Source organism: Akebia trifoliata, chromosome 13 (assembly GCF_017979445.1).
Source record: "Akebia trifoliata isolate Shusen 1 chromosome 13, ASM1797944v1, whole genome shotgun sequence".
NCBI classification, from domain to species: domain Eukaryota; kingdom Viridiplantae; phylum Streptophyta; class Magnoliopsida; order Ranunculales; family Lardizabalaceae; genus Akebia; species Akebia trifoliata.
Window position 1 is genome coordinate 10907030 of NC_141387.1, and position 16365 is coordinate 10923394.

The 16365-nt window shown below is 31.7% G+C and overlaps 1 protein-coding gene across 1 annotated transcript; it reads right to left on the bottom strand.

Annotated features, from left to right (window-relative positions):
- Positions 1-1605: 1605 nt before the first annotated feature.
- LOC147387830 (uncharacterized) lies at positions 1606-3362 on the bottom strand. The gene has a single exon (XM_086421160.1). The coding sequence runs from the start codon at positions 3279-3281 to the stop codon at positions 1782-1784; it is 1500 nt and encodes a 499-aa protein (XP_086277286.1). The 5' UTR covers positions 3282-3362; the 3' UTR covers positions 1606-1781.
- Positions 3363-16365: the final 13003 nt, after the last annotated feature.

The following is a 16365-nucleotide window of genomic DNA, read 5'->3' on the forward strand; positions in this document are numbered from 1 at the left end:
ACATAATAGATCAACAAAAGTCTAAGGGGGCAAACCTAATCTTGCATTCGCCGAGGGGGGGGGGTGTCTTACTAAAATACCCATAATACCTATTTAAAATGGCCTCTTATCTAAAATACTATTCATTCATTTGAAAAAGTTTAAAAGAGAAGGAGATAAATATGGTATTTTAAACACGTTCCATAAAGAGAGAAGGTCAAAAATGACATTTATATAAAAGGAGAGGGGGAGTTCTTACTAAAACACCCATTTAAAAATGGCCTCTTCTCTAAAATACTATTCATTCACTTGAAAAAGTTCAAAAGAGAAGGAGATAAAAATAGTATTTAAAATAAATTCCATGAAAAGAGAAGGTCAAAAATGACATTTATATATATAAAAAAAAGGGGTGAAATAGGTATTTAAAAAATATGAATAGTGATTTAGAGATTTCCTTCAAAATTTCTTCACATCTTACTATTTGAGGATATGAACAATGATAAATTTCTCTAAAATAGAGATTAGTTGGAGTTAGGTTCAAATATCTTCCCATCTATATTTAGAGTTTTAGAGACCGATTAGAGATGCTCCTAGAGGTGTCACTCAAGATAGAAACTTTAACATAGTTGACTTATAGTTTTTTTTATATAAAAAGATCTCATTTTGCCTTGTATTAATAAAAATAGAGAGCTGCTATTGGCACCCCAACTTTTACTCATTACACCCCAATTCAAAATGGAGAAAATAAGGGAATGGTTGAGAATAAGTAAAAGTTGGGGTACGAATAGAAACTCTCATTTTTTTTGTGGCTAGATTTCTATTTTTTGGGTTTAGGATTTTATATGAGCCTAATCATAATTGTAAACAACTACTGAAATCATTTGAACGAGTGCGATAATGTTTTGTAATGTTGAGATAATAATTTGAGCCACCCTTTTTAGTGTTTGAAGAGTGTGCTCTAATATTTAATTCAGGTGCGATAAATAATTTAAGAAATTGTGGTGTAGTAAGTAAAAGTTGGGGTGCCAATAGCAGCTCTCTAAAAACATAAGGCTTATTATTATTTTAATTATAGAATTCTTGTTAGTCAAATTTTCTGATTTATAAATAATGTTTACAAAAATACCATCAAACAATTTTATGATAAATTACCAACATTTGGGAGTCTATCTTAGCAAAATTTCAATACATTCTACCCAAAAGCTGAATTTGGAAAACATCCACTATTCATTTAAATTACTAATTTAATTAATTATTTTATATAATTTATGAATAAATTGATTTTTAATAATAATGACCATTACATTGAGAATAAAATGTTGCATATGAATTTAACCAAGAGAGAGTGGAGAAATTTAACTAAATTGAGGCAGATGTGTGTATTTAATTACTTGAGACAATGAGTTCCACTAAAAAATCAAGCTAAATTTTAAAAGTTGATATTGCCACATCAAAATTTACTAATGCCACACCAATCCCTATGTAAATTACCAAAGAATTGCACATAGTTGGTGTGGCAATAGTAGCTCTCTAAATTTAGGAGTCCCTACTAAATCCTCTAAAAATCAAGAGTACCAAGAAGCAACAGCAATATTTTCAACTAAAATTTAGCAAAAAAAAAAATTGTTACAAAAAAAAAAGAACCCTACAAGGAAAAGGACCCAATTGCAGTAACTAAGAAAAGCTTCAACCATGGCAGACTTCAAGCTATCTATGTTTTTTTTTCCCCACAAAACCCACTAAAAAAATTAATAATAGAGAAGGAAGAAATAAGAACAGAAACAAAGAGAAAATGATCCACATTAAAACAATATTTGATACATTACCCAGACGCCCAAAACACATAAAAGATTGAATAATTTGCAGAGCCCGTTTGGAGAAGCATCAGATCTCTTCAATGGCTTAATAACAGAACCACTTGTATTTCTTCCACAAACACTAACCCCAATCTTCATTCCTTCAAGAGCTTCAGACCCATTTAAACAGAGCCCAGGATTCCCACTTAGATCAAGATTCCTACCCAATCTTTTACAGAATCCAGAATTAAAAGGAACAACACCACTCAACATGTTTTTACTGAGATTAAGGTGATATATGTGAGTTAGACTACTTAGAACAACTGGAATCTCACCTGTTAATCTGTTATTTTGCAGAGATAAAGTGCTGAGATTCAAAAGCTGAGAAAAACTCTGAGGAATTGCTCCTGAATAACCAGAATTTGCAAGTCTAAGCTCTTGAAGTTTCAACAATCTTCCAAACTCAAATGGTAGAGGAATGAACATTGGGTTATCATCCATTAAAAAGTATTGTAAATTCCTCAACTTCTCCAACCCATTTGGGAATTTTCCCTTCAATCTGTTGTTGCTCAAAGCCATGAAAACAAGTAAATTAAGCTTTTCTATGCTATCTGGAACACTTCCAGTAAGCAAATTTGAGCTCAAATCAAGCTTTTGAAGCAAACCCAATTGCCCAATTGTCGGCGGGATCAAACCCGAAAGCGAATTATAGCTCAAATCAAGTCCTACAAGGTTTCTAAGATTTCCCAATTGGTTTGGAATAGTGCCCATGAGAAAATTGTAGCTCAAATCAAGGTGTATGAGAGAGGTTAAGCTGAAAATTTCTATTGGGATTTTCCCATGAAGTTGGTTTTGTGATAATGTGAGGACTTGAAGAGACTTTAATGAGGATATTTGAGGTGGAATTGGTCCTATAAGTGCTTGATTTGATCTGAGACTTAGTTGTTGGAGTGAAGAAAAAGAAAGTTTTTGTGGGTTGTTGATAGATAGAGTTGTTTTGGTGTGAGTGAAACAATGGAAGAAGAATACAGATTGAAGATAAGGAAGATCAAAGATTTGAGAAGGAAATGTGGCTGTGTTCTTGCAGATTGGGTTTGGTGGTGTGCCAAAATCAAGTCTAGAGACATGTAGATGATTATCATACCCAGTTTTGCATTCTATACCAGGCCATGAAGAGCCAGGTTTACAAGGGTTTGGGTTAGAGACTCTCCAATTTCTATCAGAAGACATGGTTTCCATGATCTTGAACAAGGTTTCTAGTTCAAAGGGGTCCATGTTGTTGTTGGGTTGTAAGTTTTTGGTTGGGTGTTGTTTCTTTTGATGGCCATTGGTGGGGAGAGAAAGAAGAGAAGGTAGAGAGAGAAGGAGAAGAACTAGTCTGAGAGAGATTGGGAAGGAATAAAAACACAACATTGTGCAGAAATTTTGAGATTTGCCCAGAGTTCTAGTAGTTGTTTGGGTGGTTTTAGAGGTGTTTGCTTGGAAAGAAACACTGTGCAATAACATTGTTCATAAGTTATGAGTGAGGTGGATTAAAGCATTGAGAGAGAGAGAGACAGAGACAGAGAGACAGAGAGAGAAAGAGGAAATGTTGGTGGGGCATGACATTGAGTGAGGATTTGAAGCTCATGTAGGGTCAGATAGAAATGGGAATATGTGGGTTGAAAGGAATTTCTCCTAAAAATGTTGTTGGATTTCATGTTGTTTGAAAAATGTGAAACAAAGGATTTTCCTTGAAAAAAAAATATGATTTTTAGACGAATAATGCTAGAGTGATTACGCGAGACACTATGTTCGACATTGAGCTGACGTGGAGTTGTGTTAAGAATCATAAATGCTTTCCACTCGTATCTTGAGGAAAATTATCTATGGTTCTGAGCACAACTCTCACGTCGATTGGCGCAATATTAAGAAGTCACTTTAGCTTTCATTTTTAAGATGTAGCGTGTTCTTCTTGGAATTTAATTTCCCGCCCAAAGTGATTTTTCATATTTAGGGGGAAAAGTATTTTCTATCTCACTTGGTGGGAAAATATTATTCCCACCCGGTTAATATTATTTCTCAATGATCACACTCATTCCCAAAACTAAAAATCATATATAGTTCTAAAACTTGAAAACTTGACTCAACTCAAATGTCGGTTGATTAGAGCCATTCAACAACTCATGAGTTGACTTGGATAATTCATATAAAAATAAATTAAATTTATAAATATTTAAAAATACTTTAAGATAAAAATAAATAAGAATATATTTTTTATTCTCCCCAAATTATAATATATATTCAAATAACATGATCAAGGTTTGAGGCATTGCAAAGCAACTTTGAGGTTGAACTTTGAGGCATTGTCTTTACACTTCTAATCATTTATGTGGACTAAGTAACTAAGATTTTATATGGATTGAGCTTGGATTAGGAATGATTCGAGACGTCTCCAAATGTTTGGTTACTCAATCCAAACCCATATAATCAATAAATTAATATGATAAAGAATTAAGTTGGATAATCATAGAGAACAATGCAATATCAATTTGAAAAAAAAAAGCTCCATATAATTACAAAAGTTGTCGGTATTTTCAAAATATTTCTAATGTTGATAAAGTCGTCACGTAATGTTGACAATTTGATAATATTTTTTTCAACATCACGTAGTAGTTATGTTAACATTAGCAACGTTTCAAAAATATCAAAAACTTCGATAATTATTTGAAAATTTATCCTATAATTAGTTTCTAGATAAGTTTCAACAAAAAATGTCACCTACATAGAAAAGGAAAAGGAATTTTTTGTTTTTTTTTACGAAAATAGCACCCAATACCCATTTTTATATCCGTATTTAAATGAAACCTTTAAATCCTTTTTTTCAACCTGAAATAAACCCTAAATCCTAAATATACTTCAGTCTTTTTCGTAACTTTGTCAAATAAGTCATCTTTTATTTTATGTTCATGGGAAGGTCAAAAAATAATTTTTTTTTTTAAAATGTAAAATTGTAAATTTAACTTAAAGAGTAGTTTTCTATGTTGGTGAAAACAAATAAATATCAGAAGATACATATATATATATATATATTTTTTTTTTTTCACAAATTATTTTAAAAAACATGACTTGCCAATAATGTTGGTTTCATATATGTCCGTTTTGGTACTTTCCCTAGGATTCTACTTGAATGGTCTAAATAAAAAATATAATATAATGAGTCAAACTAAGCGTCCAATCCAATAGATTATAAGGAAAGGTCCATAGATATCATGATGATCACTATCAATTATTTTAGGCAAATCTAAGGTGTAGATCACATCCGTAATATTGTGGGCCACTTTGTTTCACATCTATTCTGCCAATTGTACAATGTCCTTAAGGTCCCTGTCCCACGCCCAATTATTTTTTAAAATTTAAAATCAACAAACGGTTATGTTTGGGCAAATTGATCAATGAACAAGGGCATTTATGTCATTTACATATATAACCAAATCACCCAAAGAAATGGTAATTTTTGTTCAATTTTTTTTTTTAACCTCAATTTCAGATAAATGAATGGTAATTAATAACATGTCTCCAAAACTTCAAAACCCAACAGTGAAGTGGTTCCCAGCACAGACAACCATGAAAAAGAAAAGCCCTAAACTATTTGGTGTTGTAAGGTACAATGAAAGTTAGATACACATTTATTAATGATGTTCAATCTTAATTGTTCAAAATTTTAAGTGGGCCATGTTCAGAAATACAGACTGATTGGTCAATCTTGAGTGTCTGATCAAATATTGAGTAGATCAGTCAAACATATGGTCAACTTACTCTGATTGGTCATCAATGGGTACCAAATTAACCGATACCAGATTGGAATCAGAACTCGAAAAATTTATCCCGATTTTTGTTTCATATGGTAAGTAATTGGTGAATTATGCAAAAGCTAAAAAGAGTTTTTATTTTTATTTTTGTGGGTTCTTTTCTTCCTTGTTCGATGTTTGCCCTTTATATTGCAATTTACTTAATGAGGTGGTTCACCCCTCATAAGATCCTCCAAGGCTACATCAGTTTAAGTAGTAATTAAAATAGAAAAAATTCTTTCAAAGTGAGTGCTCACAGAAAATTGCATACTTTTGTTCCATCGCATTAGTCCTTTTTAAGCTCTCCTTGATTTCTACGCCACAAATTTTTTTTTGTTTTTTCTGCTTATTGTGGGTATTCCCATCATTTGAGTGAGACTAATCCCATAGTCACACGCACTTGCCCCTCGAAAAACCCTACGTGCAACTGGTTGAGTCGAGGGTCAACCGACCTTGAAAGGTGGTCCCAAAGAATTTATGGGGATGTTAACATTGTCCAATATTTTTTTTTTTTCAAAAATACCCTCTTCATTTTGTTTTTTAGTGAAAAAGATAAGATTATATTTGTCTTTTATATAATAAATGTTTGTTTACATGATAAATGCTCATTAATTATTTTGAATTAAAAATCTTTGTTGTAGTAAATGTTTTGGCATACTAAATGTATTTATTATCAAAAAACTAACGTACCCTTATTTTTTTTCATTAAAAAAATAAAACAAGAAGGGGTACAATTGAAAAAAAAAAGTGTTGGACAATGCTAACATCTAAGAGTGTATGGGGATGTTAGCATTCTCCAACACTTTTTTTTTTTCTAAAATATCATTTCCCATTTTATCCTTTAGTGAAAATGACAAGGGTGTATTAGTCATTTTTACATACTAAATGCTTATTTACATAATAAATACTTGTGTTTCTCATAATAAATGCTAAGGAAATTTAATCTTGAGAGATTTATCGGGTATACCTATCTGTTGCAATTTTATTACTAAAACTCCCTTATTTTATCAAGTTTGTTACTTGAGCTAATCTTACTTTATGAATTAGACTAGCATCACTAGTCCTTCATAATTCTGTGCCCTAAAATCATGTTTTTGGATCCCACAAATTGATGTTATTAGAATCCACTACAAAGCATCTTAAGTGACAAGTTAATCCCATAAATTTGAATTTTATGACATGGATCTGGATTCCAAGGTTTTCTGGGTAACATACTTGATAATGTGAGTTTTGATTGGTGACAAACGTCATAAAGTTAGGTTCCCTTGGAGTTGTAGAACTCCAAAGAAGTTTTTGTAATAAAAAATGCAATGGTTAGGTTTGCATGTCTCGCTTTAATCTTTAAAATTAAATATCTTGTTGTGATAAATGCAACTGAGCATTTACTGTGAGAAAGACCATGTACCTCTATTTTTTCTATTAAAAGATAAAGTGAATAAGGGTATTATTGAAAAAAAAAAAAAAGTGTTAAACAATGCTAACGTCCCCATAAAGTCATGGATGTTAGTATTCCCCATATGTATAAGGTCACGTTCAACAGCCAACGTTAAGGAGCCAACGCATTTGTCCTATATGGCTTAAAAGTTTTGGATAAAACTGAGTTTTTCTGATGATGGCTATCCTCACAAAAATTAGCCCAATCTGAAACTTCTAATCCCGTTGAAAGTCATTTAGAATTGTGGACTGTTGATTTTTTACCAAAAATTTATAAACCACTTATGATGAATTTAGGAGTTTCAGATTAGGCTGATTTTTTTGTGAGGATGATCTCCTCACCACAGAGATCATCCTCACAAAAAATCGGATCTAGAGGGTCGCCCCAAGGAATTCATTGCTTCATGGGGTTCCAAAAACTTAACCTACCCTTCCTGAGGAGCTTATCAAGGCCTAGCTTGCCACTAGGCCAATCCCTTGGGGTTAAATTATATTCAATATGAATCAATTATTCCAAATTCAAATGTACCAAATGCTTTTGGTAGTGGAGTAAGAACTAATTGGAAATGAAATTGCTCCATATAATAGATTTTAGTTTTGGATGTATTGGACCAAGCCTAATGTCATTCTAGAGGCTTAATATCATGAACCAAATGTTATACTTCATGTCTTTATTCCTAATTTTATTATTAATATTGTTTTATTATTTTCTAATCTTTCCAACCTTTGGCCACATGAATCAACTTGTCTCTTTAGAGTCATTCTTTAGCTTCTTTTTTTTTTTTTTTAATAGAGTAAGAGCAACTTTTGTTAAATAAAATTCATAGAAAATTAAATTGTATACATGGTTGTCATTTGGGAAATATGAGGTTTTTAATTAAGTGTAATATTTTATATCCTTACTATTATAATGAGAAAAGGTGGAGTAGAAGTGGTTCAACACCAAATTTTGGATCCCACAAATGACTCCACCTTTATATTTAAATTTAATATAAATAAGGTCATTTTGATATAAAAAAATCAAGAAAATTGCATCATTAGACCCTACAAAACCATGTTAGTTTTCAAAAGAGAAACATTTTCCTTACTAACTTAGTAAAGATTAGTTAGTAAAGATTTAAGCCTTACTAAGTCTTTTTGCTCAAATGGATTACCATATCAGCAATCCAACATGATAGCCCTCTAAGTTTCATTTAAAAACTCATATTCAAAGATAAAAAAATATAATTTAGTCTAAGCTTGATCCAAGGTTTTGAAAATGGATGATTACCAAATCTCCACGTAACTCCAAAACTTAAAATTGAAATTCAACGGTGAAAATTACCTTTTTTTGAATTTTTTTTTTTTTTTTTTTTGCGTGAAATTTCATAGAATTTTGTCCTCTACAACCTTGAAGCATCAGGTCATGCTTTTGGATGTCACAAGGTGAGCCCAAGGACCTTACTAACTTAGTAAGGTTAGTTGGACTCTTTTAAAATTATGAAAAATACCTTTATTATTATGTAATATTCACAAACCCTTTAATCATGTTTTAATTCCAGATAAACCCCTTTGATACCGTGTGTTTGTACAAGCCACCTTCTAGTGAATATAAAAACATTTTATGTGAGAGTGTTTTCGTGTTGCATAATGTCAAATGTAATCAACATACTAAATAAAGTTATGAATTGTTAAAAAAATATAACAAAATAAAAACTTTGTATAATAAAATACAACGGTGGACTCCACTCCCTTTATTCCCCACATAAAGAGAGGTTGTGATTTAATCTTACAATGAATCTCGATGACAACTTTTAACTATGTTGTTTTTCTTCTTTTCTTTCTTTTCAAGAATATCCTTCTAACTTTTATTTCCTCTTCTACCCTCTTTTCAAAGACACCCTTCCAAATTTATTGTCTTTCCTCTATTACTCCTTTTTCAATAACCCTCCAACTTTATTACCTTCCCTCTTCTACCCTTTAACCCCAAAGATGATGTTTGTGGCCATAGGCATCAGCAAACTATGGTCATTTTTTAAGAGATGAGAAAGAAGTAATACATGACAAAATACGTTTAATGGCAATAAAGTAACATGATCATATTATAAATTTCGATTTTCTAACATCACATTAAGTTGGATGTATGTAACACATGAAAAAGAATCACAATCTCTCGAGGAATCCCTCTCTTTTTGAGAAACGAGTAAAAAAATATATCAAAGAGTCGATGCTTGGCTATTATCAACAAGTTTCTCAAATACACATGACACAGGTTTACTAGCATTGAATGTTTTTAATTTATGTCCATCGTGGTTGGATTATACTATCATACTCCCCAAATTTCTTCATAATTATATTTGGCCAACTTACAAAAAATCATATATATATATATATATATATATATTTTAAGTGTGGGACGTGTTCAGGGGACATGTACAAGTGACAATTATTTTTACATCTCTCGGATGTCATCCATTTAATAGATCCAATGACATCTAGCGATATTGTAAAAAACATTCAAAAAATGAAAAGAATTAGGGTGATTGTGTAGAAATAATTGTCAATTTTAGATGTCCTCCAAAAACATCCCTTTAAGTATTGATCTATTTAATTAATCTTTAGCATTCAATATATGTAATATGTATATTGTTTTTTTATTTATTATTATTATGTATAATCATATTTTGAAGACAGTCTAAAGTAATTATTAGAGTATTAGCTACGATGCATTGTAATAAGGTGTATTATAATACATCAAATCTCCATCTTCTTGCAAAAATTAGGATAGAGATTATCTTTAAAATAAATTGTTCCTTTATACATTTTTTTGAAAATTGCAGAACACAGGTTTTGATCCATTTGAGGAGAAATTTATATAATAAGGAAATAAAAAAATCAGATTTCCCAAGAAATATACAAAATCAGACAATCTATATAATTGTCGACCCCTTTATTTACAATCAAAGTCCGCGAAGTATGTGATCAGACTTTGTTTTTTTTTTAATTTTATTTTAACCTAAGGTGTGATGTCTTAGGTTGTGTAGCCGTTGAAATCAAACGGTGCTGGTTCAATCATTCCATTTGATCGACACAAGGCATAGACTTATCATTTTATTTTACCTATTTTACCCCCGACAATGGTGACAGTGGATGGATCCAATATTTTCTGAACTAAACTGGGCCCTTGTTTTCCAGGTTGTTGTGGGCCCAACTTTTCTTTCCTTCCCCATAGTAATAATTAATAATTGCTTCTGTTGTCAGATTGAAACCATGGGAAATGATTCAATAGTTCACTATTCAATCAAATAGTTTTTTTTTTTTAGAAAGATTTACTAGCAGACCTATCTGTCCCAATTTTATTACAAAAACTCCCTTACTTTATCAAGTTTGATATCGGATAAGCCTTTACTTTATGATCAAGCTAGCTTGGGTCTACATGGATTATCAAACTGTCAATCCAACACCACATACTTGGTCTAGCTCAAATCGATAATCGAACCAAACTGATACCTTTGGGGTGGTTTGGTTCGATTTGGAATACATTGTTGTCCAATTATGGGTTACAGAAATGGAGAACCAATTAATTTGATTCGGTTCTCGAGTCAAGTTTGTATAGAACCGAACCCTTATGCAATAAATAAATATATATGTATATAATAATTGCTATGAATTATTTTAAAATATATATATATATGCAAAAACAATGGTATTTCAAAATATGGGTTAGTGGTTTTGGATTGAGCTGATTTTTTGCGAGGATGGTCACTATGATGAGAAGATCATCCTCACAAAAAATCAACTCAATCTGAAACTTCTAAATCCATCAAAAGTGATTTACAAATTATTGGCAAAAATTGATAAAAAATAGATGGTCCACATTCTAAATCACTTTTAATGGGGTTAGAAGTTTCAGATTGGACTTCTTTTTTTTTTTTTTGGATGATCTTCCCATCATAAAGATCATCCTCACAAAAAAATCAGCTCAATCCAAAACTTCTAACCCATATTTTGAAAATTTATTAATGTTACATTGTTTTTACATATGTTTTTTCATATGTCCCTTGGTCCGTTCCCATATAAATAATATATAAATTTATTATATATGCACCAAACATTTTTCAATGTATGGGTTAGATATTTCGGAATGGGCTGATTTTTTTTGAGAATGATCTCTATGATGAGGAGGTCATTCTCACAAAAATCAGCTCATTCCAAAACTTCTTACCCCATCAAAAGTGATTTACAAAAATAGGACGGTACATGATTCTTCAACTTGTAAACTAGGGTTAGCAGTTTCGAAATGAGCTGATTTTTGGTGAGAATGATCTATTCACAGTAGGGATCATCCTCACAAAAAATCAGCCCATTCTAAAGCTTCTAACCCATGTTTTGAAAAATGTTTGGCACAATATTTGGCTCTCTTTAGGGCCTCCGAACGCTTCCCTATATATATATATATATATATATATATATATATATATATATATATATATATATATATATATATATATATATATTATTAAAAATATTACTTACAATTTATAGAATATTGGCAACCCATAGAACCAAACTGACTTTAGTTTGGTTTGGGTTGTTTCGGTTCAATTGGAATTTGATTCGGGTTTGATTCTTATTAAGTAGAATCGACCTATATCAATTCAGTTCCAATTTAACCTCAAGCCGAACCAAGTTGCACCCCTACTAAAAATTATGGCTACCAAACTCCCAAATCTAAATCTAAACTTCTATGGTGAAAATTAATATATATATATTTTTTTGAATTTTTTGTTTCAAAGTTCTTAGAATTTTATCATTTATAATCTTGTGGCATCCAATCATTTTTTTTTATGCCACAAATTGACGCCTACGTTGAGTTAACGCATCAATTTGAATTTTATGACGTGCTCCCTACTTCAAGGTTCACCTGGTAACAAAATTTGATAAAGTATAGTTTGTCCAACAAACTTGATAAATTAAGTTCCCTTAGAGTTGTCAAAACTCTAAAGGGAGTTTTTGTAATAAAAATGCAACAGATGGGTCTGCAGGTATCTCTAATTTTAAAAACTCTGATGATACAAAATTTTGACCATTTCTCATAAAAATCTATGGTTAAAAGTCAAAATGCAAAATTTATCCAATAATCTAGTCACCCTTACAAGGTTCATATATCTATTTACTGGAAAACACTACCTTAATATCAAATTTATGGAATGAATAAAAAATCCTATCCATCCATCTAACGTAACAATTTTTTGTCATTCCTATTTTATCAAAATCTTTAACACAATTTTTACACCAAAAATATCATAATCTTTAAGTTGTAAAATAATTATGGTAGATCTCAAAATAGGTTTTCCAGCACGTTTGATAAAATTTTAAATCAATTATTTGAGTGAAAAATTATGCTTTATAGAAGTTAGAGATATGTCGGTTCTGTGGATTCAAAATTGGTACGAAAAAAAGTATTATGAGGAAGGTCATAAAACTCAATGTCAACTCGATAATGTTGAACCTAATCTATAAATCTGAATAAGAAATAGGTAATGTTAAATCAGACGATAAAAATAATTGGAATGAACTTATTAGTTTGTTGAGCATCTGAGACATGAAGAGATCACGGTCCTTAAAATCAATTTCGCTCCCTTAAGATGATATCCATAGTGCAATCCGTCTCAAGTGGTTGGTTTTCAAAATTCAACAGTCATAAATTTGTTAACCGTGCACTAGAAAATAATAGATCTTCGACGAACTCAATCAAATTAGTAGTGTACGAGTAACAACAATGGAGAACAAAATAGAAAAAGAGGGGGAGATCAGAACAATCTTTCTGTTTATGTAGTTTGTGTTTCCGCTTCTAAAACACTAGGGCACATCTATCTTTTATAAAAGAAAGCCCAACCGTACAAAGAAGCCCAAAGATTCAAAGGAGTAAAAGAGAGAGACCTTTGAGCTTTACATTGCTCATTTATGAACGTTGGAGAATCCAAACGATCAACACATTAACTCTTGAAACTGCTTAATCTAACGGTTAGTTAGATCAAAGATTGAGATTAAAAAAGAAGTAATGGATATTTGAGTAAAAAGAATCTTAATAAGACTCAACCCAACCCAACTCGGAGTATGTTATTGCGTGCGCGACGTGTACATGAAGATTTTTTGGTGGGTTGAACACAATGGACTACAGTCTCACAGTGTTTTACCCCCCCCCCCCCCTCATGTGTGCGTGAGGCCTACTCTCTCACTCACATCCAAGAAAGTGAGTGAAAATATTTATATTAATTTAACACAACTCCTATATTTATTCAATGTGGGACTAAAGGTTTTGAGAGTTATCTTTATAACTCTAAAGACAAAGTAAATCAAAAGATTCTTTTGACTTTTCAATTATCACAATAGAAGAAAGTTCATTTTTAGCTTAGTTTTCATTTAAAATGGAAAAACCTTACACTACTAATACTCAATAGTAGAAAATCTTAAGTTCAAGTCTTGCCCTCCACAAAACTCAATAAATAAATACTATTAATCCTACAACAGATAAACCTGAACCTAAATATGTTTCCCCTTAATCTATTCATTGTGATTTTAGATGAACATGGATATTTGATATTTGGTCGTATGATTTAGAAGTCATAGTACTTTTGTATGCGTCAGTCTCCATCGGTTATAGACCTGTAGATAGGGTTGGCAATGGGTAGTATAATATGCATTTACCTCGCCCATCCTATCCAATTTATTTAGGTATGGGTACAAATTTTTTATCCGTTTAAGAATTCGGGTAAATTTATCCACAATTATTTTTAGAGTCGGATATGAATATGTGTCCTATCCAATTCGAATATCCGTTTATCCGAGCTTAATACGGTAAATTCACAATAAAATATATGTATAATTCAAAATTAAGGATTTTCCATCATCTTCACAATGAGGTATTTATATCCGATTTGGATATCCACTTGAAATTTGGGTATAAGATGATATGAATATCCTTTAAAAAAGTGGATAAATAGTCGGTGTAGGTATAAAAAATTTAAGGATACTTTGCAACTTTATATTATTATCAAAAGTCCCAAAAATAAAATTTGGGTTTATACATTTTAATTAAGATCTATTGATTGAGAAAGGCCTCATATGATTTGGACTATCATAGATAAAGCCCATGATCTAAAATAAAGTTAAGTGATCCACATGTTAAATGTTAGGCCTCATATCCAAATAAATGAGTTTGGCCCATTAATAATCCATATAATCCTTAAAATTAGATTTGGACGAGTTTAGCTTTTAAACAAACCAATTAAATCATTTTAAATTAGGGCATAATTAGAAAGTTAAACTATCTCTAAGTTTATAAATACTAAAGACTCCCTCATTGAGAGGGGATCTGGATCATTTTATCTTAAAAGGCAGAAGCTCTACCTATAGAGAAAAAGAAGAAATTCTTAAGTGTTCCTTCAAAGACAAAGTAAAGCTCTTCAAGAGACTCGGACACCGATTAAAGAGAAAATAAAGCCTAAAACTCCTATTTGAAATCCAAAAAATATTTCTCAGTTGATAAAGCACGAAGTTCGGAGAAAAGAAAATCTACAAAAGATCAAGCACAAACAAAACCACCGTTAAAACAACCTTCCCAACTGATCACACGCAAAACCTGGAGAGAAGAAAACTACACATGTCATCTTTATTTTTGTTCTTGACTGTTAATCAAAGGAAAACACTAAAATATGTATCTCATTTTTATCAAAATCAATAAAATTATATGTGATCTTATTCCATGAATCTCGAGGTAGATTTGTGAATTTGTTGTCGACAAATTTCTAGTACACTCGGTGGGACTTTTTCAGCAGCTCATCTTTTAGTCAACTACAAAAATATCAACAAAAACATCAATGGCATCTCACAACGCCAATGTTATCACATCTGTTACGGTTGAAAAAGGTAAAAAAAAAAAAAAAAATCTTCAACTTTGAATCTACTCAAGTTATCAGTCGCGATCAATCTATAATGTGAATAGTGATAAAAATTGGAGGTTCCAAACTGGTTGAACCTATCCAGCATCACACCATTAAACATGCCACAAAAATGACACTCATAACGAAGATATTATGAGAAGACATTGTGGAAGACAACTCATCAAATGTTAGATCCGATTCAAAGTCAAGTAAGGGATTGTCTAGATCTTTATCAATCATTTTCCTATCACAAACTCCCACTTATATCAGAGCGATGATAACAACTGGAGCACTAACGATGGAATAACAAGTAGTCTAGATGGCAGAAACCATCAATAAATTGACAAAGAAAATGGAAGAAAAAGACATCCAAATTGCCACCCTAATCAGTCATTTAAAGAAAAAGGACAGAGAATAAATTGAGCACTAGACCTTCGCATCTTCCAGGATTCACTCTCGAAACATACATAGCTCTATACGAAGAACGACAACAAAGAGATTATTCTAGCTCGTGAAATGCTACACAAGAGCCATCATAAGGATCTGTTGCTTCTCTTTCTGTTTAATAATTGCAAACAATGATTACTAACACCATTCGCACTCAATATGGAGGCATGCCATAGTCCTTATTGGTTTACTCCAAATTTAATACTCAACACGTTGAAAAAATATGTCTTTCGATGGGATGTCAACTGTCAAAATTCCAACAGTTTGAAAGAAAAGGCAATCCTAAATAACACATTGCCCACTTCGTCAAAACTTGCAGCAAAGCCGGTACGTTCGACGACTTAATAGTGAAACAATTTATTCGCTCTCTTTGTGGCAATGCTTTCGATTGCTATACCGAATTGGAACCCAACTCAATAGATTGTTAGGATCAACTCGAAAGAGTATTCCTTGGCCGTTTCTACAACACTAGAAGAACAATAAGTATGGTAAAGCTCGTTGTCGTCAAATAATGGAAGGATGAACCAATCATTGAGTATATCGAATGCTAGAAAAATCTTTTCCTCAACTGCATGGACCATCTCTCTCAATCTTGTGCTATCGAAATGTGTATCGAAGGAATGTATTAACAATTCCTCTACATTTTGAAAGGAATTAAGCCACACACTTTTGAAGAACTAGTTACTCGAGCCTTCGACATGGAACAGTTTATAAATGTTCATCAAATTCCATGATCGAAAAAGCCTCGAATGCCAGATAAAAACATGGAAAGTCCTTCAAAACTTAGGAAGTTTTGTCTACCACCACCAGTAAACATGTCAAGATCACAAGTAAGAAATGAGAAGATTAGCCAAAAACTAATTCAACACAAGAAAAATGAAAAGTTTGAAAAATTCTCAAAGAGCATGCGGCGAAAGCGTATCATTTTCTTGATAATGACATCTAAGGCATGCT

What these genes read in the sequence shown, in the direction of transcription:
- LOC147387830 (XM_086421160.1), bottom strand. Translation starts at nt 3,281, where the DNA reads ATGTTATTGCACAGTGTTTCTTTCCAAGCAAACACCTCTAAAACCACC.